Source organism: Scyliorhinus torazame, chromosome 31, assembly GCF_047496885.1.
Source record: "Scyliorhinus torazame isolate Kashiwa2021f chromosome 31, sScyTor2.1, whole genome shotgun sequence".
NCBI classification, from domain to species: domain Eukaryota; kingdom Metazoa; phylum Chordata; class Chondrichthyes; order Carcharhiniformes; family Scyliorhinidae; genus Scyliorhinus; species Scyliorhinus torazame.
This window is the reverse complement of record NC_092737.1, coordinates 35,826,488-35,849,598: the sequence shown is the minus strand read 5'-3', so window position 1 is coordinate 35,849,598 and position 23,111 is coordinate 35,826,488. Positions and strand designations below refer to the sequence as shown.

At 41.4% G+C, this 23,111-nt stretch overlaps 1 protein-coding gene across 2 annotated transcripts in view; it reads right to left on the bottom strand.

The window, feature by feature from the left end:
- Positions 1-587: 587 nt before the first annotated feature.
- Positions 588-23,111, bottom strand: part of LOC140404611 (rhomboid-related protein 4-like) — a 244,167-nt gene continuing 221,643 nt past the window's right edge. For both annotated transcript variants that reach the window (XM_072493212.1, XM_072493213.1), the window contains 2 exons: positions 4,058-4,227; positions 588-704 (listed from right to left, as the gene is read on the bottom strand). In XM_072493212.1, the coding sequence (XP_072349313.1) occupies positions 4,175-4,227 (53 nt within the window). In that variant the 3' untranslated portion in view covers positions 588-704; positions 4,058-4,174. The remainder of the gene's footprint in view (positions 705-4,057; positions 4,228-23,111) is intronic.

Here is a 23,111-nt window from a genome sequence, read left to right as displayed (position 1 = left end):
ACTCTCTCCCCATAGCCCTGTATCAATGCCCAAACTAATCCCACTGCCCCACCCTCCTCCCCATAGCTCTGTATCAATCCCCAAACTAATCCCACTGCCCCACTCTCTCCCCATAGCCCTGCATCAATCCCAAACTAATCCCACTGCCCCACTCTCTCCCCATAGCCCTGTATTAATCCCCAAACTAATCCCACTGCCCCACTCTCTCCCCATAGCCCTGTATCAATCCTCAAACTAACCCCACTGCCCCACTCTCTCCCCATAGCCCTGTATCAATCCTCAAACTAATCCCACTGCCCCACTCTCTCCCCATAGCCCTGTATCAATCCCCAAACTAATCCCACTGCCCCACTCTCTCCCCATAGCCCTGTATCAATCCTCAAACTAACCCCACTGCCCCACTCTCTCCCCATAGCCCTGTATCAATCCTCAAACTAATCCCACTGCCCCACTCTCTCCCCATAGCCCTGTATCAATCCCCAAACTAATCCCACTGCCCCACTCTCTCCCCATAGCCCTGTATCATTCCCATCAATGGAACGTGATGCGTATTCGATGGAAAGTACAAACTGATTGAAGGCTGTCTGTGTAGTGTAAACCTTTAATGTTTTTTTACTTTTAATGACAATTAATGCCTCGATTGAAATATTCTTCCATTTATCCCCCAGCGCGCACATTCCTCATCTTCAGACCATCAGAAGTCACTGAAAAAAAGATCAGTTTTTGGGAAGGCTGTTGATTCAGATATTTCCATACAATTTGAGTAAAGGAGGAACTTGCATTCATATAGCACCTTTCATGAGCTCAGTACAGTCCAAAGAATTCTGCAGCCAATGACGTACTTTTGCAATGGAGTCACTACTGTAACGGGCGGAACAAGGCAGGAAATCTACGCACAGTGTGATCCCATGAACAACAGTGGGATAATGGCCATTATCAATGGACCCCCTGCCGCCCCTAACCCTAACCCTAACCCTAACCCTAACACTGCTCTTGCAACATGGGTATGGAGGATAGGCCAGAGATGAGGAGGAACAGCTTCACCCAGAGAGTGGTGAGCCTGTGGAATTCATTACCACAGGAAGTAGTTGAGGCCAGAATGTTGCATGGTTTAAGAAGCAGTTAGATACACTCGGGGCGACGGGGGTCAAAGGAAATGGTGGAGGGGGAAGGCGGGATTAGGCTATTGAGTTGGGTGATCAGCCATGATCATAATGAATGGCGGAGCGGCCTCGATGGGCTGAATGGCCTCCTCCTGCACAGTAGGGGTTCCATGGTTGTATGTCTCTCCCCCGTCCAGGCGGTGGGGGGTGGATGTTACCGGCTGTTAAGCTGCCACCCACTCTCAGGAGGACCCAGAGCTTCGGGCAATGTTCATGCTCAGCTATCAGCAACGCCCTCTTCCCCCATCCCCCCATCCCCTGCTAACCCCCCAGGGTCACTGACAACGAGCAAATCCAGGACTTTCCTGCAGTGACTACACTTCAATGAAAAGTTCCTCAATGGCTGCAAAACGTTTTGGAGCATCTTTCACGTTGAGTACATATAAAGAAAGACCGCTGGGACACAAAGATCCAAAGATCTGGAGGGACAGGTAGTATTGAGGAAGAAGTGGGGGGCTGCAGAAGGACTTGGACAGGCTAGGAGAGCGGACAATGAAGTGGCAGATGGAATACAATGTGGAAAAGTGTGAGGTTATGCACTTTGGAAGGAGGAATAGAGACATGGACCATTTTCTAAATGGGAACAGGCTTCGGATATCAGAAGCACAAAGGGACTTGGGAGTCCTTGTTCGCGATTCTCTTCAGGTTAACGTGCAGGTTCAGTCGGCAGTTAGGAAGGCAAATGCAATGTTAGCATTCATGTCGAGAGGGCTAGAATACAAGACCAGGGATGGACTTCTGGGTCTGTATAAGGCTCTGGTCAGACCCCATTTGGAGTATTGTGAGCAGTTTTGGGCCCCAGATCTAAGGAAGGATGTGCTGGGGCCTTGGAAAGGGTCCAGAGGAGGTTCACAAGAATGATCCCTGGAATGAAGAGCTCGTCGTACGAGGAAGGGTTGAGGACTCTGGGTCTGTACTCGTTGGAGTTTAGAAGGATGAGGGGGGGATCTTATTGAAACTTACAGGATACTGCGAGGCCTGGATAGAGTGGAGGTGGAGAGGATTTTTCCACTTGTAGGAAAAACTAGGACCCAAGGCCACAGCCTCAGACTGACGGGACGATCCTTTAAAACAGAGATGAGGAGGAATTTCTCCAGCCAGAGGGTGGTGAATCTGTGGAACTCTTTGCCGCAGAAGGCTGTGGAGGCCAAATCACTGAGTGTCTTTAAGACAGAGATAGATAGGTTCCTGATTAATAAGGGGATCAGGGGTTATGGGGAGAAGGCAGGAGAATGGGGATGAGAAAATATCAGCCAGGATTGAATGGCGGAGCAGACTCGATGGGCCGAGTGGCCTAATTCTGCTCCTATGTATTCTGGTCTTATGACACGGTGCGGGACGGTAGGAGGCTGAGGTAAATAAAGGCAAGAAATGGATTGCTGTCTAGCTTCCCACTCCACCTGGTTGCTAGATAAATGCAAGTTCCTCCTGCCCTCCCTTTCAATGTTTTGCTCTCTTCCCTTCCCGCTGTTCTGTCTTCCTTTTCACTCTTCCTTCCATTCTCTCACTTCCCTCCGTCGCCCCCCCCTAACTTCCTTCAATCTCTCTCTCTCTCTCTTTCTGTTATCCTTCGTTCCTCCCTCTCTTTCTCTCCTCCCCCCCGCCCCCGATTTCTTTCTGATTTCACTCCACTTGACTGATCCCTGGGTCTGGGGGGGGGAGTGGGGATGGGGGGGCGGGTGTAGGGGGGGTTAATCGGGCAGAGTTTCAATGGGAGTAAGGGGTCTCCCATTGAAGGTAGAGATGAGGAAGGATTTATTCTCTCTGAGGTTTATTAATCAATGGGATTGGCTGCCCAGCAAGGAGGGCTGTCTGGGCCACGAGGATCTGTTTTGGGGCCGCTGCTGTTTGTCATTTTTATAAATGACCTGGAGGAGGGCGTAGAAGGATGGGTGAGTAAATTTGCAGATGACACTAAAGTCGGTGGAGTTGTGGACAGTGCGGAAGGATGTTGCAGGTTACAGAGGGACATAATCTGCAGAGCTGGGCTGAGAGGTGGCAAATGGAGTTTAATGCAGAAAAGTGTGAGATGATTCATTTTGGAAGGAATAACAGGAAGACAGAGTACTGGGCTAATGGTAAGATTCTTGGCAGTGTGGATGAGCAGAGAGATCTGTGTCCATGTACATAGATCCCTGAAAGTTGCCACCCAGGTTGATAGGGTTGTTAAGAAGGCGTACGGTGTGTTAGCTTTTATTGGTAGAGGGATTGAGTTTCGGAGCCATGAGGTCATGTTCGCTCCCACAGCGAATGGGGAGAATGTGGGACTCGCTCCCACAGGGAATGTTTAAGGCGAACAGTGTTGAGGGAGAAATCGAGGGATTTGCTGATAAAGTGAGATGGAGAGAGGAGGGTGTGGGGAGGCTAGTGTGGATCAGGAGACACCAGCACCGAGCAGATGGGCCGAATGGCCTGATTCTGCGCCTGATATCCTATCTATATACCTTGCTCTGTACTGTAACCAGGGTGCTGTTCTATTCCGTTTACTCTCGCTCTCAAAATGGAGGCGATCCTTCCTGACAAGGAGTTTTCAAGACTTGAAGTTTAAGAGAAAGGTTCTTCGGAGAAAGGGCCCACATCGCACCCTGAGGAAGGAGCTTTGGAGAGTGTGGGGGAGGGGGGAGGTGGGGGTTGGAGGGAGGGGCGTCGGCGATTCCCCGGAACCTTCATTATCCCACCTTTCAGGAGGAATGTCACGAAGCATTTCCTCACCCAAAGGGGGGGGGGTAAATCTGGAACTCTCTCTCACTCCCCAAAATAAAGGTGGTTGAGGCCCAAGGCCCAAGGATCCTCCCACCTCATTATCCCCTCCCAAAGGCTGCTGGGTGAACGATCGCGCCACCCCCCCACCCCCACCCCCCTCCCAATTGATATCGGGGTCGCCACTCGATTACCCTTATCTGCAGAGAGTGGCGATGGGCCGTGGCCCTGGACGGCAGAGCGACGATCGGCAGCGCCCCTCGGGATGTGGGGCGGAGGGGGTGTTAGGTGGGGGTGGGGGGGCTGGGGTGTCAACATCTCCGCCGCTGCCTCCGATATCTGGGTGGAGATGCGGGTCGGCACTCTGCAAAAGACGAGAAGAAATGTCAGCGAGCGGACGTCCATCTGGTCGGCTAACCTCTCGACCCCTTCCTCCCAAACCTCCAGCCACCCTGCGGGAAACCCTCGATGGTGTGGTATTAGGCCAGCAGCCCCACCAGCCCCCCCCCCCCCCCCTTCCACTGCCGGCCCCTCACTCCCCACCCTCTTCCACTGCCCGCAAGCTCAGTGCAGGCGGGAACGTAGAAGAAACCCCGTTCCTTTAATCTCACACGCTATCACCCAACATTCCGGCAGTGGCAGAATGAAACATTCCGGCCAAACATACAAATAAACAACCTGCTCACAAATATACAAACCACAAACCCATTCAACACACACGCACGTGCACAAATGTACAACGCACACACAAATATACAAACCACAAACCCATTCAACACACACGCACGTGCACAAATGTACAACGCACACACAAATATACAAACCACAAACCCATTCAACACACACGCACGTGCACAAATGTGCAACGCACACACAAATATACAACGCACACACAAAAATATACACCACACTCACAAATATACAATGCACGCACAAATATACAACACACACACACAAATATACACCACACTCACAAATATACAACGCACGCACAAATATACAATGCACGCACAAATATACAACACACTCAAACAAATATACAACGCATGCACAAATAAACAGCACACTCACAATTATACAACGCACGCACAAATATACAACACACGCACACAAATATACACCACACTCACAAATATACAACGCACGCACAAATATACAACACACACACAAATATACACCACACTCACAAATATACAACGCACGCACAAATATAAAACACACACACACAAATATACACCACACTCACAAATATACAATGCACGCACAAATATACAACACACACACACAAATATACAACGCACGCACAAATATACGACACACTCACACAAATATACAACGCACGCACAAATATACAACACACTCACACAAAGATACACCACAATCACAAATATACAACGCACACACAAATATACAACACACACACACACAAATATACACCACAGTCTCAAATATACAACACACACACAAATATACAACACACTCACACAAATATACAACACAATCACAAATATACAACACACACACACAAATATATACCACAATCACAAAAATACAACACTCACAAATATACAACAGACATATACAACACAAACACAAATATACATCACACTCTCAAATATACAATGCGCACACACAAATATACACACACTCACAAATATACAAAGCATGCACAAATATACAACACACACACACAAATATGCACCACGCTCACAAATATACAACACACACACACAAATATACACACACTCACAAATATACAACGCACACACAAATGAACAACACACTCACAAATATACAAAGCATGCACAAATATACAACACACACACACAAATATACACCACAATCACAAAAATACAACACTCACAAATATACAACACACATATACAACACACACACAAATATACATCACACTCTCAAATATACAACGCACACACACAAATATACACCACACTCACAAATATACAACACACACACACACAAATATACACCACACTCACAAATATACAACGCACACACACAAATATACACCACACTCACAAATATACAATGCACACACACAAATATACAATACACACACAAATATACATCACACTCTCAAATATACAATGCACACACACAAATATACACCAGGCACACAAATACATAACACACACACAAATATACAACGCACACACACAAATATACACCGCACTCACAAATATACAACGCACACACAAATATACAATACATTCACAAATATACAACGCACACACAAATATACAACACACACACAAATATACAACACACACACACAAATATACACCACAATCACAAAAATACAACACTCACAAATATACAACACACATATACAACACAAACACAAATATACATCACACTCTCAAATATACAATGCACACACACAAATATACACACACTCACAAATATACAAAGCACGCAGAAATACACAACATGCACACACAAATATGCACCACGCTCACAAATATACAACACACACACACAAATATACACACACTCACAAATATACAACGCACACACAAATGTACAACACACTCACAAATATACAAAGCATGCACAAATATACAACAAACACACACAAATATACACCACAATCACAAAAATACAACACTCACAAATACACAACACACATATACAACACACACACAAATATACATCACACTCTCAAATATACAACGCACACACACAAATATACACGACACTCACTAATATACAATGCACACACACAAATATACACCACGCTCACAAATATACAATGCACACACAAATATACAACGCACACACACAAATATACACCGCACTCACAAATATACAACGCACACACACAAATATACACCACTCACAAATATACAATGCACACACACAAATATACACCACACTCACAAATATACAACGCACACACACAAATATACACCACACTCACAAATATACAATGCACACAGACAAATATACAACACACTCTCAAATATACAACACACGCACACAAATATACAACTCACACACACAAATATACACCACACTCTCAAATATACAATGCAAACACACAAATATACACCACGCACACAAATATACAACACACACACACACAAATATACACCACACTCTCAAATATACAACGCACACACACAAATATACAACTCACACACACAAATATACATCACACTCTCAAATATACAATGCACACACACAAATATACACCACGCACACAAATATACAACACACACACACACAAATATACACCACACTCACAAATATACAACGCACACACACAAATATACACCACACTCACAAATATACAATGCACACACACAAATATACAATACACACACAAATATACATCACACTCTCAAATATACAATGCACACACACAAATATACACCACGCACACAAATACATAACACACACACAAATATACAACGCACACACACAAATATACACCGCACTCACACATATACAATGCACACACAAATATACAACACATGCACACACACAAATATACACCACACTCACAAATATACAATGCACACACACAAATATACACCACACTCACAAATATACAATGCACACACACAAATATACACCACACTCACAAATGTACACCGCACACACAAATATACAACACACGCACAAATATACAACACACGCACAAATATACAACACACACACAAATATACACCACACTCACAAATATACAACGCACACACAAATATACACCACACTCACAAATATGAAACGCACGCACAAATATACAACACACTCACAAATATTCAACGCACGCACAAATATACAACACACTCACAAATATGCAACGCACACACAAATATACAGCACACTCACAAATAAACAACGCACACACAAATATACAACACACACACACAAATATACACCACACTCACAAATATACAATGCACACACAAATATACAACACACTCACAAATATACAACGCACACACAAATATACAACACACACACAAATATACAACGCACACACAAATATACAATACACTCACAAATATACACCACACTCACAAATATACAACACACTCACAGAAATATACAATGCACACACAACTATACAACACACTCACAAATATACAACGCACACACAAATATACACCACACACACACAAATATACAACGCACACACAAATATACAATCCACTCACAAATATACAACGCACACACAAATATACAAAACACTCAGAAATATACAACGCACACACAAATATACAACACACACACACAAATATACAACGCACACACAAATATACAACAAACTCACAAATATACAACACTCACAAATATACAACACACATATACAACACACATATACAACACACACACAAATATACATCACACACACACACAAATATACACCACACTCACAAATATACAACGCACACACACAAATATACACCACACTCACAAATATACAACACACACACACACAAATATACACCACACTCACAAATATACAACGCACACACACAAATATACACCACACTCACAAATATACAACACACACACAAATATACACCACACTCACAAATATACAAAGCACACACAAATATACACCACACTCAGAAATATGAAACACACGCACAAATACACAACACACTCACAAATATTCAACGCACGCACAAATATACAACACACTCACAAATATGGAACGCACACACAAATATACACCACACTCACAAATATACAACGCACACACAAATATACAACACACAAACACAAATATACACCACACTCACAAATATACAATGCACACACAAATATACAACACACTCACAAATATACAACGCACACACAAATATACAACACACACACACAAATATACAACGCACACACAAATATACAATACACTCACAAATATACAACACATGCACAAATATACAAACACACACACAAATATACACCACACTGACAAAAACACAACACTCACAAATATAAAACACACATATACAACACACACACAAATATACATCACACTCTCAAATATACAACACACACACACAAATATACAACGCACACACAAATATACAATACACTCACAAATATACACCACACACAAATATACAACACACTCACAGAAATATACAACGCACACACAACTATACAACACACTCACAAAAATACAACACTCACAAATATACAACACACATATACAACACAAACACAAATATACATCACACTCTCAAATATACAATGCGCACACACAAATATACAGACACTCACAATTATACAAAGCACGCACAAATATACAACACACACACACAAATATGCACCACGCTCACAAATATACAGCACACACACACAAATATACACACACTCACAAATATACAACGCGCACACAAATGTACAACACACTCACAAATATACAAAGCATGCACAAATGTACAACACACACACACAAATATACACCACTATCACAAAAATACAACACTCACAAATACACAACACACATATACAACACACACACAAATATACATCACACTCCCAAATATACAATGCACACACACAAATATACACGACACTCACAAATATACAATGCATACACACAAATATACACCACGCTCACAAATATACAATGCATACACGAATATTCAATGCACACACACAAATATACACCGTACTCACAAATATACAATGCACACACACAAATATACACCACTCACAAATATACAATGCACACACACAAATATACACCACACTCACAAATATACAATGCACACACACAAATATACACCACACTCACAAATATACAATGCACACACACAAATATACAACACACTCTCAAATATACAACGCACACACACAAATATACAACTCACACACACAAATGTACACCACACTCTCAAATATACAATGCATACACACAAATATACACCACGCACACAAATATACAACACACACACACACAAATATACACCACACTCTCAAATACACAATGCACACACACAAATATACAACTCACACACACAAATATACATCACACTCTCAAATATACAATGCACACACACAAATATACACCACACTCTCAAATATACAACGCACACACACAAATATACAACTCACACACACAAATATACATCACACTCTCAAATATACAATGCACACACACAAATATACACCACGCACACAAATATACAACACACACACACACAAATATACACCACACTCACAAATATACAACGCACACACACAAATATACACCACACTCACAAATATACAACGCACACACACAAATATACAATACACACACAAATATGCATCACACTCTCAAATATACAATGCACACTCACAAATATACACCACGCACACAAATACATAACACACACACAAATATACAACGCACACACATAAATATACACCGCACTCACAACTATACAATGCACACACAAAAATACAACACACGCACACACACAAATATACACCACACTCACAAATATACAATGCACACACACAAATATACACCGCACTCACAAATATACAACGCACACACAAATATACAACAGACGCACACACAAATATACACCACACTCACAAATATACAACGCACACACACAAATACACACCACACTGACAAATATACAATGCACACACACATATACACACCACTCTCACAAATGTACACCGCACACACACAAATATACAACACACGCACCAATATACAACACACACACAAATATACACCACACTCACAAATATACAAAGCACACACAAATATACACCACACTCAGAAATATGAAACGCACGCACAAATACACAACACACTCACAAATATTCAACGCACGCACAAATATACAACACACTCACAAATATGGAACGCACACACAAATATACACCACACTCACAAATATACAACGCCCACACAAATATACAACACACAAACACAAATATACACCACACTCACAAATATACAATGCACACACAAATATACAACACACTCACAAATATACAACGCACACACAAATATACAACACACACACACAAATATACAACGCACACACAAATATACAATACACTCACAAATATACAACACATGCACAAATATACAAACACACACACAAATATACACCACACTGACAAAAACACAACACTCACAAATATAAAACACACATATACAACACACACACAAATATACATCACACTCTCAAATATACAACACACACACACAAATATACAACGCACACACAAATATACAATACACTCACAAATATACACCACACACAAATATACAACACACTCACAGAAATATACAACGCACACACAACTATACAACACACTCACAAAAATACAACACTCACAAATATACAACACACATATACAACACAAACACAAATATACATCACACTCTCAAATATACAATGCGCACACACAAATATACACACACTCACAATTATACAAAGCACGCACAAATATACAACACCCACACACACAAATATGCACCACGCTCACAAATATACAGCACACACACACAAATATACACACACTCACAAATATACAACGCACACAGAAATGTACAACACACTCACAAATATACAAAACATGCACAAATGTACAACACACACACACAAATATACACCACAATCACAAAAATACAACACTCACAAATACACAACACACATATACAACACACACACAAATATACATCACACTCTCAAATATACAACGCACACACACAAATATACACGACACTCACAAATATACAATGCATACACACAAATATACACCACGCTCACAAATATACAATGCACACACGAATATACAACGCACACACACAAATATACACCGTACTCACAAATATACAACGCACACACACAAATATACACCACTCACAAATATACAATGCACACACACAAATATACACCACACTCACAAATATACAATGCACACACACAAATATACACCACACTCACAAATATACAATGCACACACACAAATATACAACACACTCTCAAATATACAACGCACACACACAAATATACAACTCACACACACAAATATACATCACACTCTCAAATATACAATGCACACACACAAATATACACCACGCACACAAATATACAACACACACACACACAAATATACACCACACTCACAAATATACAACGCACACACACAAATATACACCACACTCACAACTATACAACGCACACACACAAATATACAATACACACACAAATATACATCACACTCTCAAATATACAATGCACACACACAAATATACACCATGCACACAAATACATAACACACACACAAATATACAACGCACACACATAAATATACACCGCACTCACAAATATACAATGCACACACAAATATACACCACACTCACAAATATACAATGCACACACACAAATATACACCACACTCACAAATGTACACCGCACACACACAAATATACAACACACGCACAAATATACAACACACACACATATATACACCACACTCACAAATATACAACGCACACACAAATATATACCACACTCACAAATATGAAACGCACGCACAAATATACAACACACTCACAAATATTCAACGCACGCACAAATATACAACACACTCACAAATATGCAACGCATACACAAATATACACCACACTCACAAATAAACAACGCACACACAAATATACAACACACTCACAAATATACAACGCACACACAAATATACAACACACACACACAAATATACAACGCACACACAAATATACAATACACTCACAAATATACACCACACTCACAAATATACAACACACTCACAGAAATATACAATGCACACACAACTATACAACACACTCACAAATATACAACGCACACACAAATATACAACACACACACACAAATATACAACGCACACACAAATATACAATACACTCACAAATATACAACGCACACACAAATATACGGGACAGTTTAAAAGGGCGCGCTGTGGGTGAGGTAAGTACTGCATAACCACTTCCTTACCTTGCAGGTCAGCTGTTCGGGAGAGAGAGGGAGCCAGGACCTTGGAAACAGCGCGGGAGTTTCAAAAAGCGCGGGAGCTGCGAGGCAGAGGGGACAGTTTAAAAGGGCGCGCTGTGGGTGAGGTAAGTACTGCATAACCACTTCCTTACCTTGCAGGTCAGCTGTTCGGGAGAGAGAGGGAGCCAGGACCTTGGAAACAGCGCGGGAGTTTCAAAAAGCGCGGGAGCTGCGAGGCAGAGGGGACAGTTTAAAAGGGCGCGCTGTGGGTGAGGTAAGTACTGCATAACCACTTCCTTACCTTGCAGGTCAGCTGTTCGGGAGAGAGAGGGAGCCAGGACCTTGGAAACAGCGCGGGAGTTTCAAAAAGCGCGGGAGCTGCGAGGCAGAGGGGACAGTTTAAAAGGGCGCGCTGTGGGTGAGGTAAGTACTGCATAACCACTTCCTTACCTTGCAGGTCAGCTGTTCGGGAGAGAGATCAGTTTTGGGAGCAGGCCTATTGGCTGACTGTAAATCAGGAAGGATACAAAGGGTGTGGCTGAAGTGCCTATAGAAACAGAGTGCTGAAGGCAAACAGAGTGTATCTGAGTTTGGGTAAGGCTGAGTTCGGGTAAGAGGGGAGTGACAAAAAAAAAAAAAAAAAAAAAAATCAAGTTAATTAAGTAAAGTAATTAACTAGTTAAGGGAATTTGGTGCTCACCTGAAGGAGGTGCAGAGAAGCAGACCTGTGAGGGAGTCTCTGGAGCAACTACATCACAGCCAGCAGGTAAGTGTTTGGCTTGTAACTGGTAAGTGATTTCTCTCTCTTTGACTTTCTCCTAGCTGTGTAGTGTAGTTCAAATTTAACTTCAGGTTTAAGTCATGGCAGGAGAGCTCAGACCCGTGTCATGCTCCTCTTGTGAGATGTGGCAAGTCAGGGACCCTTCTGGTGTCCCTGACTCCTTCATCTGCAAGAAGTGTGTCCAACTGCAGCTCCTGTTAGACCGCTTGACGGCTCTGGAGCTGCGGATGGACTCACTTTGGAGCATCCGCGATGCTGAGGAAGTTGTGGAAAGCACATTCAGTGAGTTGGTCACACCGCAGATTAAAATTACTGAGGCAGATAGGGAAAGGGTGACCAACAGACAGAGGAAGAGTAGGAAGGCAGTGCAGGGATCCCCTGCGGTCATCTCCCTCCAAAACAGATTTACCGTTTTGGAAACTGTTGGGGGAGATGGCTCACCAGGGGAAGGTGGCAGCAGCCAGGTTCATGGCACCGTGGCTGGCTCTGCTGCACAGAAGGGCGGGAAAAAGAGTGGCAGAGCTATAGTGATAGGGGATTCAATCGTAAGGGGAATAGACAGGCGTTTCTGCGGACGCAAACGAGAATCCAGGTTGGTATGTTGCCTCCCTGGTGCAAGGGTCAAGGATGTCTCGGAGCGGCTGCAGGGCATTCTGGAGGGGGAGGGTGAACAGCCAGCTGTCGTGGTGCATATAGGCACCAATGATATAGGTAAAAAACGGGATGAGGTCCTACAAGCTGAATTTAGGGAGTTAGGAGTTAAACTAAAAAGTAGGACCTCAAAGGTAGTAATCTCAGGATTGCTACCAGTGCCACGTGATAGTCAGAGTAGGAATGACAGGATAGCTAGGATGAATACGTGGCTTGAGAGATGGTGCAAGAGGGAGGGTTTCAAATTCCTGGGACATTGGGACCGATTCTGGGGGAGGTGGGACCTGTACAAATCGGACGGTCTGCATCTGGGTGGGACCGGAACCAATGTTCTCGGGGGGGTGTTTGCTAGTGCAGTTGGGGAGGGTTTAAACTAATGTGCCAGGGGGATGGGAACCGATGTAGGAAGTCAGTGGGGACAGAAACAAAAGGCAGGAAGGGAGAGTGTGTAAAGCATGACCAGAGAAAGCAGGGCAGAGAGCAAGGAAGGTCTACATTAAACTGCATTTATTTCAATGCAAGGGGCCTGACGGGCAAAGCGGATGAACTCAGGGCATGGACGGGCACATGGGACTGGGATATTATAGCTATGACTGAAACATGGCTAAGGGAGGGGCAGGACTGGCAGCTCAATGTTCCGGGGTACAGATGCTATAGAAAGGATAGAACAGGAGGTAAGAGAGGAGGGGGAGTGGCGTTTTTGATTGGGGAGAACATCACGGCAGTACTTAGAGGGGATATATCCGAGGGTTCGCCCACTGAGTCTATATGGGTGGAACTGAAAAATAAGAAGGGAGAGATCACCTTGGTAGGACTGTACTACAGGCCCCCAAATAGTCAGCGGGAAATTGAGGAGCAAATATGTAAGGAGATTACAGATAGCTGCAAGAATAATAGGGTGGTAGTAGTAGGGGACTTTAACTTTCCCAACATTGACTGGGACAGTCATAGCATTAGGGGCTTGGATGGAGGGAAATTTGTTGAGTGTATTCAGGAGGAATTTCTCATTCAGTATGTGGATGGACCGACTAGAGAGGGGGCAAAACTTGACCTCGTCTTGGGAAATAAGGAAGGGCAAGTGATAGAAGTGCTAGTGAGGGATCACTTTGGGACAAGTGACCATAATTCCATTAGTTTTAAGATAGCTATGGAGAATGATAGGTCTGGCCCAAGAGTTAAAATTCTTAATTGGGGCAAGGCCAATTTTGATGGTATCAGACAGGAACTTGCAGAGGTAGATTGGGGGAGACTGTTGGTAGACAAAGGGACGGCTGGTAAATGGGAGGCTTTTAAAAATGTGTTAACCAGGGTGCAGGGTAAGCACATTCCCTTTAGAGTGAAGGGCAAGGCTGGTAGAAGTAGGGAACCCTGGATGACTCGAGATATTGAGACTCTGGTCAAAAAGAAGAAGGAGGCATATGACGTACATAAGCAACTGGGATCAAGTAGATCCCTTGAAGAGTATAGAGATTGTCGAAATAGAGTTAAGAGGGAAATCAGGAGGGCAAAAAGGGGACATGAAATTGCTTTGGCAAATAATGCAAGGGAGAATCCAAAGAGATTCTACAGATACATAAAGGGGAAAAGAGTAACTAGGGACAGAGTAGGGCCTCTTAAGGATCAACAAGGGCATTTATGTGCAGAGCCACAAGAGTTGGGTGAGATCCTGAATGAATATTTCTCATCGGTATTCACGGTGGAGAAAGGCATGGATGTTAGGAAACTAAGGGAAATAAATAGTGATGTCTTGAGAAGTGTGCATATTACAGAGGAGGAGGTGCTGGAAGTCTTAAAGCGCATCAAGGTAGATAAATCCCCGGGACCTGATGAAATGTATCCCAGGATGTTGTGGGAGGCTAGGGAGGAAATTGCGGGTCCCCTAACCGAGATATTTGAATCATCGGCAGCCACAGGTGAGGTGCCTGAAGATTGGAGAGTGGCGAATGTTGTGCCCTTGTTTAAGAAGGGCAGCAGGGAAAAGCCTGGGAACTACAGACCGGTGAGCCTAACGTCTGTAGTAGGTAAGTTGCTAGAAGGTATTCTGAGAGACAGGATCTACAAGCATTTAGAGAGGCAAGGACTGATTCGGGGCAGTCAGCATGGCTTTGTGCGTGGAAAATCATGTCTCACAAATTTGATTGAGTTTTTTGAGGGAGTGACCAAGAAGGTAGATGAGGGTAGTGCAGTAGACGTTGTCTACATGGACTTTAGCAAAGCCTTTGACAAGGTACCGCATGGTAGGTTGTTGCAGAAGGTTAAAGCTCACGGGATCCAGGGTGAGGTTGCCAATTGGATTCAAAATTGGCTGGACGACAGAAGGCAGAGGGTGGTTGTAGAGGGTTGTTTTTCAAACTGGAGGCCTGTGACCAGTGGTGTGCCTCAGGGATCGGTGCTGGGTCCACTGTTATTTGTGATTTATATTAATGATTTGGATGAGAATTTAGGAGGCATGGTTAGTAAGTTTGCAGATGACACCAAGATTGGTGGCACAGTGGATAGTGAAGAAGGTTATCTAGGATTGCAACGGGATCTTGATCAATTAGGCCAGTGGGCCGACGAATGGCAGATGGAGTTTAATTTAGATAAATGTGAGGTGATGCATTTTGGCAGATCGAATCAGGCCAGGACCTACTCAGTTAATGGTATGGCGTTGGGGAGAGTTATAGAACAAAGAGATCGAGGAGTACAGGTTCATAGCTCCTTGAAGGTGGAGTCGCAGGTGGACAGGGTGGTGAAGAAGGCATTCGGCATGCTTGGTTTCATTGGTCAGAACATTGAATATAGGAGTTGGGACGTCTTGTTGAAGTTGTACAAGACATTGGTACGGCCACACTTGGAATACTGTGTGCAGTTCTGGTCACCCTATTATAGAAAGGATATTATTAAACTAGAAAGAGTGCAGAAAAGATTTACTAGGATGTTGCCGGGACTTGATGGTTTGAGTTATAAGGAGAGGCTGGATAGACTGGGACTTTTTTCCCTGGAGCGTAGGAGGCTTAGGGGTGATCTTATAGAGGTCTATAAAATAATGAGGGGCATAGATAAGGTAGGTAGTCAACATCTTTTCCCAAAGGTAGGGGAGTCTAAAACTAGAGGGCATAGGTTTAAGGTGAGAAGGGAGAGATTCAGAAGGGCCCAGAGGGGCAATTTCTTCACTCAGAGGGTAGTGAGTGTCTGGAATGGGCTGCCAGAGGTAGTAGTAGAAGCGGGTACAATTGTGTCTTTCAAAAAGCATTTAGATGGTTACATGGGTAAGATGGGTATAGAGGGTTATGGGCCAAGTGCGGGCAACTGGGACTAGCTTAATGGTAAAAACTGGGCGGCATGGACTGGTTGGGCCGAAGGGCCTGTTTCCATGCTGTAAACTTCTATGATTCTATACAAAACACTCACAAATATACAACACACACACAAATATACAACGCACACACATAAATATACACCGCACTCACAAATATACAATGCACACACAGATATACAACACACGCACACACACAAATATACACCACACTCACAAATATACAATGCACACACACAAATATACACCACACTCACAAATGTACACCGCACACACACAAATATACAACACACGCACAAATATACAACACACACACAAATATACACCACACTCACAAATATACAACGCGCACACACAAATATACACCACACTCACAAATATGAAACGCACGCACAAATATACAACACACTCACAAATATTCAACGCACGCACAAATATACAACACACTCACAAATATGCAACGCATACACAAATATACACCACACTCACAAATAAACAACGCACACACAAATATACAACACACACACACAAATATACAACGCACACACAAATATACAATACACTCACAAATATACAACGCACACACACAAATATACAACGCACACACAAATATACAACACACTCACAAATATACAACACTCACAAATATACAACACACATATACAACACACACACAAATATACATCACACTCTAAAATATACAACGCACACACACAAATATACACCACACTCACAAATATACAACACACACACACAAATATACACCACACTCACAAATATACAACGCACACACACAAATATACACCACACTCACAAATACATAACACACACACAAATATACAACGCACACACACAAATATACACCGCACTCACAAATATACAACGCACACACAAATATACAACACAGGCACACACAAATATACACCACACTCACAAATATACAATGCACACACACAAATATACACCACACTCACAAATGTACACCGCACACACACAAATATACAACACATGCACAAATATACAACACACACAAATATACACCACACTCACAAATATACAAAGCACACACAAATATACACCACACTCACAAATATACAACGCACACACAAATATACAACACACACACACAAATATACAACGCACACACAAATATACAACGCACACACAAATATACACCACACTCACAAATATACAACACACTCACAGAAATATACAATGCACACACAACTATACAACACACTCACAAACATACAACGCACACACAAATATACAACACACACACACAAATGTACAACGCACACACAAATGTACAACGCACACACAAATATACAACGCACACAAATATACAACGCACACACAAATATACAAAACACTCACAAATATACAACACACACACACAAATATACAACACTCACAAATATACAACACTCACAAATATACAACGCACACACACAAATATATACCACGCATACAAATACATAACACACACACAAATATACAACGCACACACACAAATATACACCGCACTCACAAATATACAACGCACACACAAATATACAACACACGCACACACAAATATACACCACACTCACAAATATACAATGCACACACACAAATATACACCACACTCACATATGTACACCGCACACACACAAATATACATCACACACACAAATATACACCACACTCACAAATATACAAAGCACACACAAATATACACCACACTCAGAAATATGAAACGCACGCACAAATACACAACACACTCACAAATATTCAACGCACGCACAAATATACAACACACTCACAAATATGCAACGCACACACAAATATACATCACACTCTCAAATATACAATGCACACACACAAATATACACCACGCACACAAATACATAACACACACACAAATATACAACGCACACACATAAATATACACCGCACTCACAAATATACAATGCACACACAAATATACAACACACGCACACACACAAATATACACCACACTCACAAATATACAATGCACACACACAAATATACACCACACTCTCAAATATACAATGCACACACACAAATATACACCACACTCACAAATGTACACCGCACACACACAAATATACAACACACGCACAAATATACACCACACTCACAAATATACAACGCACACACAAATATACACCACACTCACAAATATGAAACGCACGCACAAATATACAACACACTCACAAATATTCAACGCACGCACAAATATACAACACACTCACAAATATGCAACGCATACACAAATATACACCACACTCACAAATAAACAACGCACACACAAATATACAACACACACTCACAAATATACAACACACTCACAGAAATATACAATGCACACACAACTATACAACACACTCACAAATATACAACGCACACACAAATATACAACACACACACACAAATATACAACGCACACACAAATATACAATACACTCTCAAATATACAACGCACACACAAATATACAACACACTCACAAATATACAACACTCACAAATATACAACACACATATACAACACACACACAAATATACATCACACTCTAAAATATACAACGCACACACACAAATATACACCACACTCACAAATATACAACACACACACACAAATATACACCACACTCACAAATATACAACGCACACACACAAATATACACCACACTCACAAATATACAACGCACACACACAAATATACAATACACACACAAATATACATCACACTCTCAAAAATACAATGCACGCACACAAATATACACCACGCACACAAATACATAAAACACACACAAATATACAACGCACACACACAAATATACAACGCACACACACAAATATACACCGCACTCACAAATATACAACGCACACACACATATACAACACAGGCCCACACAAATATACACCACACTCACAAATATACAATGCACACACACAAATATACACCACACTCACAAATGTACACCGCACACACACAAATATACAACACATGCACAAATATACAACACACACAAATATACACCACACTCACAAATATACAAAGCACACACAAATATACACCACACTCAGAAATATGAAACTCACGCACAAATACACAACACACACACACAAATATACAATGCACACACAAATATACAACACACACACACAAATATACAATGCACACACAAATATACAATACACTCACAAATATACACCACACTCACAAATATACAACACACTCACAGAAATATACAATGCACACACAAATATACAACACACACACACAAATGTACAACGCACACACAAACATACAACGCACTCACAAATATACAACACTCACAAATATACAACACACATATAACAACACACACACAAATATACATCACACTCTCAAATATACATCGCACACACACAAATATACACCGCACTCACACATATACAACACACACAAATATACACCACACTCACAAATATACAACGCACACACACAAATATACACCACACTCACAAATATACAACGCACACACACAAATATATACCACGCATACAAATACATAACACACACACAAATATACAACGCACACACACAAATATACAGCGCACTCACAAATATACAACGCACACACAAATATACAACACACGCACACACAAATATACACCACACTCACAAATATACAATGCACACACACAAATATACACCACACTCACATATGTACACCGCACACACACAAATATACAACACACACACAAATATACACCACACTCACAAATATACAAAGCACACAGAAATATACACCACACTCAGAAATATGAAACGCACGCACAAATACACAACACACTCACAAATATTCAACGCACGCACAAATATACAACACACTCACAAATATGCAACGCACACACAAATATACACCACACTCACAAATATACAACGCGCACACAAATATACAACACACAAACACAAATATACACCACACTCACAAATATACAATGCACACACAAATATACAACGCACTCACAAATATACAATGCACACACAAATATACAACACACACACACAAATATACAATGCACACACAAATATACAACACACTCTCAGAAATATACAACGCACACACAACTATACAACACACTCACAAATATACAACGCACACACAAATATACAACACACGCACCCAAATATACAACGCACACACAAATATACAATACACTCTCAAATATACAACCAACACACAAATATACAACACACACACACAAATATACACCACAATCACAAAAATACAACACTCACAAATACACAACACACATATACAACACACACACAAATATACACACACTCTCAAATATACAAAGCACGCACAAATATACAACACACACACACAAATATACACACACTCACAAATATACAACGCACACAGAAATGTACAACACACTCTCAAATATACAAAGCATGCACAAATATACAACACACACACACAAATATACACCACAATCACAAAAATACAACACTCACAAATACACAACACACATATACAACACACACACAAATATACACCACACTCACAAATATACAATGCACACACACAAACATACACCACACTCACAAATATACAATGCACACACACAAATATACACCACACTCACAAATGTACACCGCACACACACAAATATACAACACACGCACAAATATACAACACACACACAAATATGCACCACACTCACAAATATACAACGCACACACAAATATGCACCACACTCACAAATATGAAACGCACGCGCAAATATACAACACACTCACAAATATTCAACGCACGTACAAATATACAACACACTCACAAATATGCAACGCTTACACAAATATACACCACACTCACAAATAAACAACGCACACACAAATATACAACACACACACAGAAATATACAATGCACACACAACTGTACAACGCACACACAAATATACAACACACACACACAAATATACAACGCACACACAAATATACAATACACTCACAAATATACAACGCACACACAAATATACAAAACACTCTCAAATATACAACACACACACAAATATACAACGCACACACAAATATACAACACACTCACAAATATACAACACTCACAAATATACAACACACATATACAACACACACACAAATATACATCACATTCTAAAATATACAACGCACACACACAAATATACACCATACTCACAAATATACAACACACACACACAAATATACACCACACTCACAAATATACAACGCACACACACAAATATACAATGCACACACAAATATACATCACACTCTCAAAAATACAATGCACACACACAAATATACACCACGCACACAAATACATAACACACACACAAATATACAACGCACACACACAAATATATACCACGCATACAAATACATAACACACACACAAATATACAATGCACACACACAAATATACACCATACTCACAAATATACAACACACACACACAAATATACACCGCACTCACAAATATACAACGCACACACA